Source organism: Symphalangus syndactylus, chromosome 10 (genome assembly GCF_028878055.3).
Source record: "Symphalangus syndactylus isolate Jambi chromosome 10, NHGRI_mSymSyn1-v2.1_pri, whole genome shotgun sequence".
Classification (NCBI taxonomy): Eukaryota; Metazoa; Chordata; class Mammalia; order Primates; family Hylobatidae; genus Symphalangus; species Symphalangus syndactylus.
Window position 1 is genome coordinate 36,371,530 of NC_072432.2, and position 18,597 is coordinate 36,390,126.

At 34.8% G+C, this 18,597-nt stretch overlaps 1 protein-coding gene across 1 annotated transcript in view; it reads right to left on the reverse strand.

Moving 5' to 3' along the window:
• Positions 1-18,597, reverse strand: part of BANK1 (B cell scaffold protein with ankyrin repeats 1) — a 281,258-nt gene that overhangs the window by 152,400 nt on the left and 110,261 nt on the right. Inside the window, 1 exon segment of the mRNA XM_055296901.2 lies at positions 11,316-11,512. Within this exon segment, the coding sequence (XP_055152876.2) occupies positions 11,316-11,512 (197 nt within the window).

The window sequence follows — 18,597 nt, forward strand, 5'->3', positions numbered from 1 at the left end:
TTAAAATATTAAAATTTATTTATGAGAAGTTTTAAAATGGTGATGATAATATTAAAAACGGTGCTGAAGCTTTACAAATCCCAAAGGCCGTTCATACATATAATTTGGACCTTCCAACAATCTGATGTTTCATGAAGTAGATTTTAGAGAGGAGTCAAAGTACAAGGTTTCCTCCTTTCTCCTTCCCTCACCAACAATTCCTAACACATCAGATGTAGACTGAGTGCCTGCTAAATATTTGGGAATTATTATGATAATAATATAGTGACGAGAGTGATATTTTATTCAGAGGCATTGTATGGACATCAGGTTGGAATGTCAAGAAAAGAACAAAGGAGAAGCCAAAATTGGAAAGAATCATTTGAATCATTACAGAATTCAAGAAGTGAGACCATAAAATTAGTAGGTTGTTATGAGTACCCATCTTTTGGAGGCCATTTGGTGGCTTCACAGCTCACTAACTCTCCAACTTGTTAGCCTCAGTTTCTCGAAATGTAAACTAAGTAGAAATTCCCCAAAGGGTGGCAGAGAACATGGAACCAGAGGGCGTGCATAAAGCTTCTAACCCAATCTGGCATATAAAAGGCCCTGAACAAATGTTCAGCGCCAGGCGCTGCTCTCCACTCCCACAATGCTATTGTAGTTGCACTGTGGGCTTATTTAGCGACGTGGTCCAATACTGCAGTAATGAACCAGATTGCTTGGATAATTGGCATTCTCCCCTTCGAATGCAAGATTGATAGGTTCAATATAAGTCTATGCAGTTACCCATTGTTATAATAGAGAGTTCTCATTAAGGAAATGGATTAATTGGCTTACTGATATTTTACCAAGAGCCAAATTTGAATAAGTGAACTCGGCAGTACTGAGAAAAGAGAATTAAACACTAACAAAGGGAGAAGTGTTCTCGCTTAGGCTGAACTCTCAGCCACAGGCTCAAATCAGGGATCTGAGTTTATGATTTGTCACTATGAATGGACATTAATGTCTGACAGATAAAAATGCTCTGATTTTTTTTTTCCCTGACAGTTCACTTTCTCCACAAGACACTCATACCAGCTGGAGACTGAATGTTGTCTCCTCCTCTACATTTTCTTGAGGGATTCCAAACCACATGTCAGGAAATGTGTTTCTAAAACAGCATCATGCTTCACTCTTGTTTCCACAAACAGCTAATAAGACGTACTTGGGACAAACTAAATTAGAGCAAAATATTCATCAGAATTGTCCCCAAAGTATCATAGAGCTCATGATTCATTAAAAAATTTATCTTAATCTCTCTCATCTCCCAATAAATCATCTTTCCAATATTTGGAAAGGCTTGTTATTGTGATCACTAATTTTAAGGAGAAATATATAAATATGCACATACAAATATACATACTCATGTTGCTAAATCAAAAATTTGATTATCTGTCCTATCTTAGTTGACCTGTCAGTAGCATTTAATGTAGCTGTCCACTACCTCATTTGTGAAAATCTTTCTTTTACATGGCATCCAGATCAATAGATTTCTTGATTCTCTTCCTACCTCAAATGCTGCTTATTGTTGGCCTTTTCTGTTGGTACTCCCTATAACCTCTACTTCCAAACTTGGGAACATAGTAGGCATTTCAAATTTAATGTGTCCCAAGCCAAACTCTTGACTTTTCTTAACAAACCATTTCTTCATTCAATCTTCCTTATCTCAATAAATGGCAATTAATTCCATCATCTGCTTCTACCAACATACTTGGAAATATCAGTAACTACTCACTTTCTTTTATATTCCACCACCAAAGTCAGTAAATTCCATTGCCTATACTAAAAAACAATGGCATATTTCAAACCTAACCACTTCTGGTTGTCTTTGCTGCTGTCATCCTAGTGGAAACTACCATCTTTTCATCATCTATCATCTGGACTATGGGAGTAGCTGCCAATCAGGTCTTATCTGTCCTTCTTGCCCTGTACAGTCTGTGATCAATATAGTTGTGACTCTAATCAATTTAAATCATATGATGCCTGATATGGTTTGGCTCTTTGTCCCCACCCAAATCTCATCTTGAATTGTAATCCTCATAATCCCCATAATCCCCATAGGTCCGGGGTGGGACCAGGTGGGAGGTGATCAGATCATGAGGCAGTTTTCCCACGTGTTGTTCTTGTGAAAGTTAATGAGTTTTCACAAGATCTGATGGTCTTATAAGTGTTTGACAATTCCTCCTTCTCTCCTTTCACCCGCGGCCATATAAGACATGACTGCTTCCCCTTCTGCCATGATTGTAAGTTTCCTGGGGTCTCCCCAGTCATGTGGAACTGTGAGTGAATTAAACCTCATTTCTTTATAAATTACCCAGTCTCCGGCAGTTCTTTATAGCAGTGTGTAAACAGATGAATACAATGCCTCTCAGAATTCTCTAATGCCTTTCTCCAAAATACCAAATTCTCATCATTACCTATACGGCCCTACAGATCTAGCCTTACTTATCTTTCTGACGCCATCTAATTACTATTTATTTTCTTTCTCACTTACTTTGCTTCAGTAACATTGGCCAACTGGCTCTTTTGTGGATATCCACATCCTACCAGAGCTTTTGCCCTTGTTGTACCATTTTCTCTTATTGGACTTCCTGTCCATATAAATGCATGAATTTTTCTTTCATAGTTTTAGGCAGTTACCAAAAAGGACTCCTCAGTGATACTTCCCTGACTACTCGTTTCAAAATTGCTCCCCCTCCCATCTCCTTTTCCACATCACTTTATGCAATGTGGTTCTTTCTATTTCTTCCTGGCCTTAAACATTAATTTCCACTGGACACACTGTATATCTTTATTTATTTATAGTCTTATTTCCCATTAGGGTAGGAGTTTTGGTCTGTTTTGAATTTCCAGTGCTTAGAAAAATGTTTGGCACCTAATAGATAGTCAATAAATATTTGTTGAGTCAATCAATCTATTTGTTAAACTAAAATTGGAGACTGTTTTCTGGCTCAAGTGAGAGTTGATTAATTTATGTAAAACAAACCCAAAATTTAGCCTTCAACTGGTGCCATTTATTTTCTTTTTATATTGTATTTTTTAGAGACAGAATAAGTCAATCATAATCTTTACTTTCTCACATCTATATATATATCACAAAGAGAGTGTTGCTACATAAGGAGAAATGAAAAAAATTATATTGTTGAGGCCCAGAGCTGCAATATTTGATAAATATTCTTGTTTTTTCATAATACAAGTCTGATTCTTTTCATATGCCTGGAGAGGTCTTTACATGAATTTAAAGTAAAAACCATTTCATGATACTAGTAGAAAAGTATATACCCAATCTATATTGGATTATATTAAATACCCTTTCCTACCTTCAAGAATCAAGAATGATGGAAATTCAAAGCCAGTTAATGGAGAAGAATTTCCAGCAACAACCTTTTTCCAATGAAATTTTAATTCAATTGCCTTTGCATATTTTCCTTCTGAAAGGGCAGTGCCATGTGTTTATTTCATGAGGGCCATGCTATACAGATATGGTGTCAATACTGATTGCTTTAATTACCATTAGTGATTAATTTTGCATTCTCTGAAATTGCATTTCCTTTTGACCAGCAGGCATGTAAGTAAGAGCTCTAGGTTACCCTGTTCTACACAAGCTAATTGGTTTGAAAAAAGCCAGAAAAAAATGAAAGAACTAAAGTTTAGAAGGTTTCTGAGAAATCAGAACTCTAAAAATTATAAAAACTTAGGTATCCAAGGGTCTTTAAAGACCATTTAGCCCCCACAGGCAAGGATGTGACTCTTAATAGGATCCTGGAGACTTCCAGCATCTGAAGCAAATGTATAAAAGATAACAAATTACTTATTTATAATAAGATACTGTTTCAACCTTAAAAAATTATTTAATGATGTATTAAGGCTCTCTATTGGAAAAGAACTGTAAGCACATGTATATTATTTCCCTCTATTACTTTCATAAATTGCCTTGTTATCTGTGGGTATTGAATTAATTTTAATGCAATGAGCATAAAATTCGTTACCTACTGAGGCATAGGTAATCAAAATCAAACCATCACTTGTCCTCATATACCATGATTGCATTCATAGCAGCTATGGCATTTGGTACAATGAAGATAAAAGCAAATATATTATAAATTCTTCTGAACTATATAGCTGTTATGTCTAAATTTTCCACCCTAGCTCTGTTCCATATATCTGAGAACAGTGGGAAATGGGCTTAAAGTGTAGATAGAGGGCCTTACCCTAACTCTAAATAATATTTTTTCAAAAGTGAGAATAAATATATATCCAAATAAATATTACAAGGTAAATATAATTTAGGAATAAAATTATGATAGCTCCAGAAAAGGCTAAGATTCCCTTCTGCCTGGGAAAATAAGATATGGCTTTTCAGAGTTCAGCTGTTGCTAGGACAAAGTGCCCTCTAAGGTTTATCAAAAGGGTCATTATTCTTAGAACAATTTTTAACAATAAGTTATTTTTTAAAATACTAATTATTCAATTGAGGGAAGTTATGAAGTAAAGGCGTAAATAGATCTTAGAATAAAAATGATAACAAATGTCTACATTATGAAAAATGTGTGCCTCCTGTTTTTATGAGAATATAACATTTCTGATATAAAAAACCTGAATGATGAATATAATACATTATGCTTATTCAAGAAATTGGAAACACAAATCACACACTATATTCATTTTACAAAACCTCTATTTTGTTGAATTTTAGGGCCAATTTATCTTTTGGTGATGTAAATTGATAATGCAATAATCTGTTTATGTGTCTGAGTTGTAAAAAACGTTCAAGGACTATTCAGATATTTTACTCATCTTGCTTTTCCCAGTGATGCTTGCGCCCCTCCCCAACTCACCGCCGAATGTTTATACTGCTGTGGAGGCTAGCTGTACATCACCCTGACCCTTTCTGCTTCTGTTTCCTCCTCTGCTGAGGCAGAGTAATGAATGAGAACCCAGGAAAACTTTTAAAAAACTATATTCTGTGTATATGGAAAGAGAGTGTACAGACACTGGTAGCTATTCTAGCAACTTTATGAAAATATAAATCATTTATTACATAGCAAAACAGTGAGAAAACAGTGGCTGTGATATCTGAGAATAGTTATTGCTGAGAATTACAAATGGGGTTTTTGCTTGACTCTGTTAAACCAAACTAACATGATTTCTGGGAGAAAGAGATTACTTTAAGCAGTCTCACACACTGGACTTAGTGGGCATGAGAAATGTCTTTCCTAATGAACATTCTACTGATGAATAGCCTAAGGACAGTTTTCCTATATAATATATTACAACTCATAAAATTAATTTGGGAAAATGATTTTTACAGATTTTTCTATTTGAATCTAGTTATATCATACACGTTGCATTAAGCATACAACCTGTGCAAAGCGTGTAAATAAATAACTAAAAATCAAGTATTTTCTTAGAGTATGAGTAGGGAAAAATACCGCAAACAACTAGGATTTTATGTACTTACCATTAAGTTGTGTATGAGCTCTTTGGGGCTCTACAAACATATCTTAGCATATATTTTACCAAAATCCCATATAAAATGTTAAGTTTTCTTTTAATAGGTACATAGTCTTTTGTAGGTCATTATCATAAATTAAAAAATAATATGCATTCTATGAAAAAAGTCAATAACAAGATTTGGTTTTCTGGCCTAAGAAGTCAGAGTTTACCCACTCTGCCTTCTTCACACAACTGCACATCCCATTTCTTTCACCATATGCATCCTTCACCTTTCCCATTAAGTGCTTATTTAAAATCCTGTTTATAAATTTTCTTCTGCTTCACACAAATTCAACGTGATTTCGTTTGTTCCAGTTATGACACTGCCTTTTAATCACAAGTGAAGAGAGGGCAGAAAGAACCTTTCCTGACGGGGAAGACAAGAAAGTCACAAGGGGTCAGTGGACCTTCAGAAAGAGGGCAGGGTCAAAGAAAGCAATGTCAAAGGTTGTGCCAAAAGATGTCTGAAAGAAATCCACTGGATCTGACACATGGTTGATTATTTATGGCTCTTGACAGAGCAGCTTTAGCAGTGAGCTAAATGCAAAGCACATATATATATATAGTCTTTAAACAATACAAAACTATATGTCTATGTAAAGCATGTGCATATATATTCTTGAAACACTTTTTCAGGGAAGAGTCAGTATAATGAGAGAGATTAATGATGCAAGAAAAGAGAAGGTATGATTGATAGTGAAGTCTAAATTTGATACGAATAACAATAAGCCAACAGAAAATAAGGTGAATGCAATATTTTTTGTGGGTCTTCTATATATTTAATAATGTCACATTAATTTCATCAAATCCTAAAGTGCTCTATAAGGAATTATTTTTTCCAAGGATGCAAACTTAGTTTTTGATGAAGTTAGGTTTAAAATCCAGACCTGGCGGAATCCCAAGACTCTAGGAGTAAAGGAAAATGGAAAATTTGACAACAAAGCAAAAAGATTTAAGGGAGTTTACATAGCATGTTTAGAGCTGCAGAGTTAGGGCATCAAAACTGGGTCTGAGGACTTGGAGAAGAGAAAAATTCTGTGATAGCCAGATTTTTGAAAGAGATTCCCAAGTAGTTTCAAGCACAAAACTGACACATAAATTTATAATGCATGCAGTCAAGTGCAATTATGTGACTTATTCTAGTTTCTTCAATTCTAACAGAACAGAACATCAATATTGAATAAAAGCCAGAACTCCAAAATTCATACTAGTTGGGCCTATTAAAATATATGCTGAAGACAAGCTGTAGGGCTGTCTATGAAGTCTCCAAAACTAAACTTTAAAAAAATTCCAAGTATAGGAAATGTGACCAATTATTTTATTTACCATATGGAACCTAGTTACGTATATGATTGGGAAATAAGACATACGTATGTGTTATTTCATACGTATATGAAATAAGACAAAGTCTTTAAATTGGACACTGACCTTCTGCACCATCAACGAGAAAAATACATGCTGAGCACCTTTAGTGCACCTGATGGTGGGAGGGGAGGAGAGCCCACTATCCATCACGAGCTTCCAGACTTACAAGAAAGGAAAAACTACATAACCAAAGCACGATATGCTGCCATTTAAACTAAATTATATAACACTGATATATACTGAATTAAATGGAACAATCTACTTGTAAAATATTGGGAGGGCAATGCTGAGAATGAGAGAAATAAAGAGCCAAGAAGAGTGAATGTTTACTAGCCTAAACACAAAACCTAACTTCTGATTAATTGGTTCTCTATATTAGCCAGTCAATTATTGCTTTATATTAGGGATATTGTAAGTGCTTCAACACCTACCCCTCCATACCTGTATTTTAAACCCAAGCCCTTGACTATCTGAAAAGGATTAGGGCCTGTCAGTCAGATACTGGAGGGCAACAAAATCTCTCTGTCACACACACACACACACACACACACACACCCCACACACACACACACACCACACACACACACACACACACACACACACACACACGGGCCCAGTGTCCACAGGGACAAAGAGCAGTATAGGGATAGATTAAGGAGAGCCTGATGCCACAGGAATCCCATCGCACACATGAACAATAGAAAGATCCTCAATCAGGAGTACTCCTGAAAAGCCAGTTAGAGAATGTGCATGGAAAGCTGATTTTCCCATTTCTTAAATTTTCTTCATCAATATTTATAATTAACAACTTATTATATTCATGAAGAAAATTTAAGATATTTAAATATTTAAACCAAACTACAAGTGAACACAGTGGTGGAAGAAAAAAGATATTTTCTGGATATTGTTTCTAAGATAAGTGAACACCTGTCTCCAATTCCATAGCTGGCCAACAGAGGAGAATGTACTTTTCCTTGTCTATTTACACATTGATGTAATCATTTTGTTAAGGGTTTTAAACTGATGGGGATGAATGGGGTGACATATGTGAGCTAATGCAAGCAAATATTATTTATATCTGTTTGCATAAAGTACAGACTAGTCTTGTACACTTTATCTTAAATCTCAAAGCACCTCAATCTGAGGCCAAGTTCCAGTTTGTTTTCAACTTTTCATGCACGTTTTATTTAAGAGATAAGTTTCTGAAGACTGAATCAGTCATCAATGTCACTATTTACTATTCAAAATGTCCTGGGTTTTCCTTATGAATAATGCTAAGCAAATCGTTGTTCATATTCAGTTGTGAATTTAAGTACCAAATCTTTTGCCATTTTCCCATCTACTTTTCATATTAATTCTCTCAGGTGACATTGTTAGAAACTGAAAAATGAGTAGATATGTGAAAGACTTTATGGATTATAGAAATATATGATATTATTATCCAGTAATAGCACTGAAAACATAAATGAAGTACAGATGTTAATTACATAACTTTATCAAAACATGAAAGCTATTCATTCATAATGAAGAGGCTCTGTTCATAGACTGTGTATAAATTATTAACCTCTCAAATAAAAAATGTCATGAAGCAATGTAAGAAATGAGATTTCAGGCCCCCTTCTTCTCCTACTCTCCTCCTTCTCTCCTTCTTTCTCTTCCTCCCCTCCTTCCTCATTCTTCTTTTCATCTTCATCCTCCTCCTTCACACACCTAACAATAAGACATGGGTGCCACTTGGTTTATGAATGCTTGCTAATGCTTTTGTGTTTTCTCTGTATTTTTCTAAAATCATAATTGGCTTTTTCCATCTACCCACTTTATTCAGTGGTGACCCAAACCACTGTATTGTAACTCCCTGTGAAAATCAAAAATGAGCAATGTTTTATTGATGGGGGATTAGGAAGCACTGAGCAAATCAGTAAATTAGTTAGGAGCAAAATATGTTGGAATTTAAAAATAGATTTTTCTTCAGTAGAAGTATAGTCCACTGGTAGATTGTAAACCTCAAACTTAAAAATATCTGCTCCTTTAAACTATTCTGAAACAATAGTTCATAAAAAATTTGAATGCATTTGTGATGATCTTAGATATCAGAATCTAAGTCATTAAAACACTGAAGTGATATAGAGGCTTTTAAAGCAACAGTAAAGAATTTTAGTAGTATAACGAGATTCCATTTTTCTCCATCAGGTTTACATACACTCTTTAAAAGACTTAGCTAACAGTATTTAGAATAGATAGTGTCTTTTTTTTTTATTATACTTTAAGTTCTAGGGTACATGTGCACAACGTGCAGGTTTGTTACATATGTATACATATGCCATATTGGTGTGCTGCACCCATTAACTCGTCATTTACATTAGATATATCTCCTAATGCTATCTCTCCCAACCTCCCACAACCCCATGGCAGGCCCTGTTGTGTGATGTTCCCCTTCCTGTGTCCAAGTGTTCTCATTGTTCAATTCCCACCTATGGGTGAGAACATGCGGTGTTTGGTTTTTCGTCCTTGCGATAGTTTGCTGAGAATGATGGTTTCCAGCTTCATCCATGACAGTGTCAACATCTGGTTATCTGGCATACCTTCACTAGGAAGATATGACTTACAAATTTATTTTAAATAAAATTGATAGTTAGAAGAATAATTTGTGTGTTATATAAATTGACAGGAAACATTTTTACACGAGGGTCAAAATATAATACATATGTTTCGTTTTCTTAACTACACATTTGCAAAAAGGCCTTCATAGCTTGCAAAATTATTATATATAAAATTATCCATGGTCATGAAAACGCATTGACAGATCTGTTGGCACTTGCAACAGCTACAGTCAATTCCTTACTGACAGCAGAACATTCACAAAATAATTGATCTATCTTAACTATAATGGTAACGTTTTACTGTAGACATTCAGGCAGAAATAACAGCTTACAAAGATACTATAGAAAATTATGTAACAAATTTCACACGATAATTATCAAGTATAACTGTAAAATTAGAATGCAGCGACTATGAAAAAGTGATTGTCACCTAGAGACAATGATAGCAATCAAATTCTATCAGTGCTGTTATTGCAGGAGCAGAGGTATAAATACTGAGAGGGTGTAAGAGAAAAAAAATTATATCCCACATCCATCAAACCTCACATCCTACCATTGTACTTACTTTCATATCTACTGTCATCATTATGTAGTATTTCGTTACTTATGGAGCACCTGAAGTGTGCATGGGGTTGCATCTGTCAAAAGCTGAGTCTTTACCGGAGAGCAAGAAGTGGAAGAATGACTTTTGGAAAATCAGGGATTATTTTAGAAAGCATTCCTAGATGCTAGGACTCCTAGGGAAAATTTTAACCCAGTGTATCAGTGGCTAAAAATTAAAGAATAGAGTGGTATGGAGTTAAAGACAGGCATCTATAATGTATTAAATAACAGTATTAATGGAAAATATCCAAGGCTGAATTGACTTACTGACTTACCTGAGATGGATACCATGCTGCCCTATTTAATGCCTGCATACAGTGAACAATTATGAAAATGAATGCCCTCATCAGATAAAGCATGATAACCAGTTAAAAACTAGCATATATGACAATCACTGTCTAAAATCCTTCCAGAAATAAAAATAATGGTTATTTCTGATTTGAAGGACATAAGACTAAAAATTAGTAGTTTATTAATTTTATCATAAAACTTCATGTTCTATATTTATTTTAAATATACTCTGGAAATCTCAAATACCAATGATTGTTTCTGAAGTCCAATATTAATTAGATTGGCTTAATCTGACAATCAGAATAAATGCTAAAATAGCCAGAAGCTTACAGGATTTACATATTCTACATTAACTCTTCTTTGACAACAAAATTATTTGTTTTAAATACTCAAAGACAAATTTTGATAATTTACCAGCATAATCATTGTCCCATTATATTTTCCAAAGAGCCATCAGAGTATAATTCACTTTCTGAAGCAAAATGTGCATACCTTTGTTACAACCAGATAAACAATTGCTTTTCTAACATGATTATGGAAACACAAAGTGTGTTTTATGTACTGAGATAGTATCCCCTCCTTTTTAAAATCTTCTTTGGTTACATTGTTACAAAACTAACATTCTTCAAAAAGTGTTCTGAAATTTGGGGCTTCAACCTTCATAAGGCAGAACTGGGACTTAACAGGGAGAAGGAGAAGGAATCACATAGGGAAAACAAATTTAAGCAACATAAATTAACTTTTTATTAGGTAGACTTTTTGAATTATTATCAAGTTGTTTTTCCGCAACCTAACAATTATTGATATGTTTTCATGTGCCTAATAGTGCCTTATCTAGAGTCTTAAAGAAAACGGTAAAGGTAATAGGCTTTTTCTTCTTACAGTCTCTTCTACAATATCAAACAGAATATACAGAGATATAATTAAAAAAAAACTTACTGAAAAGTCTTCAAAGATTTTCTTGAGTTCTTTGTGACCATGCCTTTCGGCAATATGTGCGGGGTCTGAACCCTCCATATTTTTCATCTTTGATGCCCAGGTTGCTCCTGAACATTAAAGCAAATGAATAGCCAGGTTCTTTAAGCCAAATTTTGCTGCACAGTGGAGAAGAGTTGGAAGTTCTTTGAAATGAGTATCTGTAAGAATAAGAAGTAGTAGGATTTAATGTTTTCACTTTATTGGCAATCTCATTAAAAGGTCTAACACAATCTACTCCTAAAAGTAATTTCCACAAAGCACAGCAGACTTTTTGTGTAAGAAACTATCAATAGTTCTAGCAATTTAGAATCTTCCCCTCACTCAATTTCCTATATTAAAATAAATACAAACTAATATTCTCACTAGCATTAATGCACCAATCTTACTTGTGAGGTAAGTTTAATTTAAAAAGCCACATCAACCTCTTAAATAAAAAAAAAAAGAAAAACATGCTGTAATAACTCCTTTTGAATGTACTTAGACATTAACCAAACACTAAATAACAGAATTCTGTAAGTTCATCTATAAAATAATTTTATATTCTACCTCCTTGCCTAGTTTGCTTCCTTCCAAAGTTGAAATGAACATGAAATTATTTGAGGGGTTATATTGGATTTCTGTATAAAATTTTTCTTTCAGAAACTAACTGCATCAGAAAATACAGGTGAGTGCTTTTAAAAATAACTTCAGTGTGGAAATTTCCATCTGGATTTTACAACTTTTATATCAATGTCTTAGAGTTTGATTTTTCATAATTATTAACTATCAATTAGAAGACATTTATTAATTTTATATCACTGTAAAATGATGAATGCAACCTGTATCCCAATGACAAAAAAAACCACAAACGAATGATGGTTTGTTATTATTCTACACTTTTGCACTTAGCTGAAAAAAAGTTATAGAAATTACACACCAACATAATAGCTGTGGCATTATCAGAAGTAAGGTGAAGTCTTATAGCAACAGAATCAAAGGAATCAAAACCAAAGTCAATTGTCTTCCAGCAAACTTTTAAAGCAATGGAAAACAGCCATCTCATTGCTTTTTTGAAAACTGTGAATTTGCTTTAATCATCTTAGTTCATACACTGTAGTTATTTTCTTAAATGTACACATTTACTTTGCAAACAATTTACAGTCTCACTTGTTAGATTAACATAATAGATTTGTTTAGGAGATACAATAAACGTTTAGAACGTGTTTAATCTACAGTGTACATTTGTTTCATTTCATGGCAATTCTCATTTAATTAATCTAGATTAACTGCATCTGTTTTTATTACCAAGGTGTAAATAGAGGAGCCACAATTCAAACCAAGGTGTGGCAAATTTACTTTTCACTTTCTTCTAGACCAAATAAATTTTTAGTTTTCAGTTGTTTCAGCCAATGTCTTTCAAACAGTAATTTCATGAGAACAGAATAAAATGTCTGGGGCAAATTTTTTAAAGAGAAGTCCAATGTCACTTGTTTTACAAATACAAATAAACAGGTGAATTAGCACATAGCAAAGAAATCAAGTCATACATTTGTTTGTGCAGAACTGCTCCTAAACTTTTTGAGGCAGTCTCTGCAAAGATGGCTAATAATTAAATTGAAGTAATCAAACCAAAGATTTCAAAAGATTAACCTAGCTCACTAGAATAACAAAATGAAAATATACTCAAGTGTAGAATATAAGCATTAAACAAGAATTTAACAGTAAGATGAGTATTAAAACTGGAAATTCATGACCATGCAATCCATTTGTTCTCATAAATCATTATCTGGAATAGTAAATATTCATTCAGAGTAGAATGACCACTTTGGGCTGGCTACTTTGGGGCAAAACAATAAGGCACACAATAAAGAGAAGATTAAAAATCAGGAAATCTGCATTGTAATCCAAGCTCAGCCACTAAATCTGTGGTTCTTAAGAATTCATCTTGTGGACCTCAGTTTCCTAATTTATAAAATGAAAGGGTTGGGGGTCAAAATTATAGAACTTCTGATATTCTTCTGGGCTTGATGTCATGCCACAAATGCTTTAAGCCAAGAAACTCTCTGGAAGGTAATTTTTCCTGGGTTTTAATCAGACACCAATTAGAGTAGGGAAGGTAGCTGTAAAGTTGAAGAAAAAATAATTTTCATTCCTTTCATAATAGTATTTGAAATCTGATGAAATGTTATTATTTCTGTGGATCTGTAAAAACAGAGCATTGCTGTGTTTATGAAACCTTTTGCTCTCTGACAGGAGAACCATTATGTAACATGTGAGGTGTCACTCTTCCAATCCTGTCAAAAGATTAGACATATAATTCTATTTAGAATTTTAAGAAACAAAAACATGCTGCCAAGGTTATCATGCTTCTAAAACCTTGATAATGTAAACAAAATGCACAAAGGAAATAGTCCATCAAAGCCCTATGCTACAGTTTTGTTGTTACTTCTCATATTACATAAAATATCGCAGTGGAAAATGCATAAGTAGATACATACTTTACTATTAAATTCAGTATTGAATCTACCTCATTAACTGTTGTAATTGAATTCTTGTTACTAAAATATTCTCTTAAATAAGAGAAAAAATTAGAATTTACATCTACTTGGTATTTCTCTTGTTAATTGTCTCAAGAAACTTCATACAAGATACTCTTTCTTTTAAATGTTTTAGTTGAATAGGTTAGGTCCTAATCTGCATAATATTCAAATGAGTCTTAATTTCATCTTGCTAAATAAACTTCAAAATAATGCCTTTTATTACTTAAATACCAAAATTCTAAAACTTAATATTTATTTCTCATGAGAAGGAATATAGTGTAGCACTTAAGCATTAGGACTTTGGAGCCAGATTGCATGGATTAAATCTATACAATTTAATTTAATTCTAGTATTTAGTCATAGTGTCATTTGCACAAGCTGCTTGAATGTATGCATCTTATTTTTCTCAATATTCAATTGGTGACCATAACATCTACTCAATCAGTTATTAAACCTATGTCCAATGTATTCTTCCATGCAAATAAGTACTGTTGGTCCTCACTATTTGGGAATTCTGTTTATGCAAATTCATTTACTCACTAAAATTTGTTTGTAACCCCTTAAGGCACTTTCCCAGTCATTTGCAGATATAGTATAGCAAAGAAAAATTTGAGTCACCCAAAGCACACATTCCCAGCTGGGGTCAAACAAGGCAACCATACGCCTTCTTATTTCAGCTCTCACACTGTAAACAAATGTCCTGTTTGCAGTCCATTTGGTGCCACAACTGTCACAGTTTTTGTGGTTTATTTTGGTGAATTAGCTGTTTAAAATGGCCCCCAAGTACAGTGCTGAAGTGCTGTGCAGTATTTCTAAGCACTTGAAAGCGGTGGCATGCCTTATGGAGAAAATACATGTATTAGATAAATTCATTCAGGCCTGAGTTAGTGTTGTTGGTGAGTTCGCTTTGAATCAACAGTGTATATTAAATAAGGTATTTTTAAACAGAAACACACATAAAGCAAGGTTATGTATCAATTGGTTGATCAAAACATTGTGACCAGAAGCTCACGGGAACTTAACCCTATAACTCTCCTAGGAGCAAAAGTTCAGCATTGACTTATTCGATTACTTTATAGAACATAACTACTGCAAATAAGGAGAATCAACTGCATTTTAAAGCAATCTAGAGGCCCCTTTTAATTCTGGAGAGGGAGTTCAAAATTGGTTTCCCATTGCAGCATGGCCAGTTATTTTCTGACTTACAGTGCCTTATTTTCTTTGCTCCTCCATACACTCAGGGAGGCTCTGAGAGAAGCTATGGCCCCTGTGTACTGCTCCTCGGGGTGAGGCCAGAAAAGCTGTGGAGCTGGGGGAGGCAACTGTGACCATTCAAGTCTATGACTTATGAGAGCTTCTCCCGGGCTATCTCTGTGTTCTGGGCCCACTCAGTTAAAATCCAAACTGGGAATGGTTAGAACCCACTTCCACAACCACCCTGCAAGTAGAAAGAAAGAGCAGTTCTAGAGCCTTGATTCTCTGTTGTTTATTTATTTTATTTATTTATTTTTTTTTGAGACGGAGTCTCGCTCTGTCACCCAGGCTGAAGTGCAGTGGCGCGATCTCGGCTCACTGCAAGCTCTGCCTCCTGGGTTCACGCCATTCTCCTGCCTCAGCCTCTCCGAGTAGCTGGGACTACAGGTGCCCGCCACCACGCCCGGCTAATTTTTTGTATTTTTAGTAGAGACGGGGTTTCACCGTGGTCTCGATCTCCTGACCTCGTGATCCGCCTGCCTCGGCCTCCCAAAGTGCTGGGATTACAAGCGTGAGCCACTGCGCCCGGCCCTCTGTTGTTTATTCTTATTGTCAGGCATAGACAAACAACCAGAAAAACTTAGGATGAAGATGAATAGTTACTCTGTTGTTCTCAGATAATTTCTTTGAAAGACTGTACATTTTAAAATTTTTGATAGAAATTCTTTATTTTGTTGAATTGTATGCTTAAGATTTGAAAGTTTTGTAAAATTGTAAAAATTGAGTTCTAGAATGTCGATATTCTGTCATCCAAAGGACCTGCATGATGAGTTGACAAGAAGTATGAGAAATAAATGGAGCATGTTGCCTCGAACCCAGAAGGGACTCATTGCTTTCTGAATACCCTAGTGGATGGAATCCACCCTAAAATTAGCAGCAGTAATGATAGGAAGAGGAGGACAAGGAAGAAGAAAATATGGTGGTTAACAAATGGAACTGGAGAAGTGGGGGTTTTAGGTACCTAGTGGCAGATTGAGCAAGAGAAGAGCAACAGAACAAAGATGTGGCAGGTGATGCAAGATGCTCTGACTTCAGAAAAAGAGTCTTTGAGGACACACTATGAAGGGCCTTCTTATCTAGGGCTGTGGGCTAGGGATCGCCAGAGAGAGGTAGGCAATGAGCAAAACAAGGTTGAAGCAGGGCTTAAGGCCACAGACGAACAGCCTGGGAGGTTGGGGTCCATGTGTGGAGGCAATTCTAGGAAGCAAAGGGAGATGTGAAGTGTTTGTTAGAGGTTTCTAGAATTGATATCAAATAAAATTAAGTCTCACAATATTTAAATACATTTATTTTCCATTTTCCACTAGAAAACCCAGACAATGTTAAGGCAATAAAAACAGCTGGACAGTTTCCTGTTTATCCAATCCATCCAATCTGTAGCTAAACTCTGGTTAAAATAAGAAGCCTCTAGAAATTTTATTTCTATACAAATGTGCTTGCATTCTTTTCCGCTACATTCATTAAATAAAAAAATTCCTTTTGAAAATTACCAACTTTGTCTCTGCTGTGTCTTGACAAGACAAGAACCAAGAATCAGGAAAAGATCCAGGAAAAGTTGAACAGTAAAAGTGCACAAACCAGATGGGCTGGGTTGGGATCAGATGGTTGGGCACTCTAGCACAGGGCCATGGCTTACAGGTAGAATAGGTAGCTATTGGCCTTTATATGGGTTTCACATGGACATTCAAGAAATTAGGGCCACAAAGCAGTAAATCAACATGTCGGGCAAGGAAACTTTACTTCATTAGTAAGGACTATTTCAGCATTTTAAAAGGAATTCCTTTTAGTCTTGAGCACTGGAGTCGTTCTTTTAAAATATTAAATGATTTGATAATAAAATGCACAAAGACAAGGAAGTAAATCTAAGAAATCTTTTGGGCAGTAAAAGGAGTGGGTAGAACTTAAGATGCCTTCGGAAGCACTATCATACGTATCATAGGGACAAAACGAAAATGGAATATGAGAATGATTAGGGAAGAAGCCCCTAAGTGCCAACCTGCCCTGCATATTTCAGACCTGACAATATTTATATTTTATATTTATTTATATATTTATTAATATATATTATGTATATATTTAATAATTTAATCTATATATTCAATACATATTTTTTATATATGCTATAGACTTATTATAGATAATACATATTTCCATCAACCTATCTCTATCTTTCAACACACATATACACACACATTTTATTGGTTTCTCTTGAGAAACCTGACCAATACAGTGAGGAAGATGCTGTGGCGGCTTTGGCAAACCATAACTTACAGAAAGAAGGCATAAAAACAAATTCTACATCTAAGTCTCTTTCCTTTTCAGAATAATGCAATGTGAGTTTTCAAACCTTACGATTTTTAAAAATAACTATTTGGTAATGGCAGAATCCAGTAAGCAAATGAGTCCTTTTAGAAAGGGGAGGGAGGTGTTTTTAGGGTGGATTAATAATAGAGTGTAGTATACAGTGGTTTCTGAACCTCTCAAGAATTTCAAAGAATTTCAGATGTTTGAGGATCATTACTGCATAACAACTGCAAAAGAGGGAGTTTCCTAAGTCATAACTTATTCAAGACATTAATTAAAAAGCCCCTTCCGCCCCACCTCCCCTCTGTGTGTGTGTAGGTGTGTGTGTGTGTTTCTAATTGAGGCCAACCCATGCATACATTTTCCTAATTAAAATGAATGGTTATTAGACAGCCTATTTCCTGTTATCAGTTACTAATAGATACTATTTATGTTTCTTTTCCTAACTCTATGATATAATTATAGATGCTTATTACTTTTGACCCTGAAAAACCTACAATTTGTGTGTTGGCCCAGAGAAGACAAACATATGTGCCTTGGTACTTGAGCACAGACAGTTCAGTGCAGCATATTCAAAAGGCACACATGCCAATTTTTCATTCTGCTAATAGCAGATGCCATGAATAAGAAGAACAAAATAAAATGAAAAACAAAACCATGACAATCTAAATTGCTGCCTTAGTCCAACGAAGAAGAATCATTTTATTTGGGGAGCTCAAATATTACTAATTTGTATCTATTGGTATCAGGGTTTTATTTTAGTCTATGGTTAACCTGGTTACCATTAGCTAAGTAATTAATATAATAAATTTTTACTGAGCACTAGATATCCTTCTAGGGACTGGGAATTAATCTGTGAACCAAATGGGGCTTCTTTCTAAAGGGCAGTATTTACCCATAGAGACAAAATGGCTGATATTTAGGAAATCATATACTAGGAAACAAAAATTACCATGTTTCTAGGACTGCAAAAACAATGAAAAGAGTGAGGTTATTTCAAACTTGTGTTATAAGTTATTCATTGTAATAGTAATTTATATAATTAGGCAGGAAAACTTGAGAGTCCTTCCTTTAAATTTAAGATAATCTGCCCTGTAAAGTTTCCTCTGACTGTCCTCTTTCTTTTGCACACCAATGACACCCTGAGCTCATGCTCACTGTAGTGT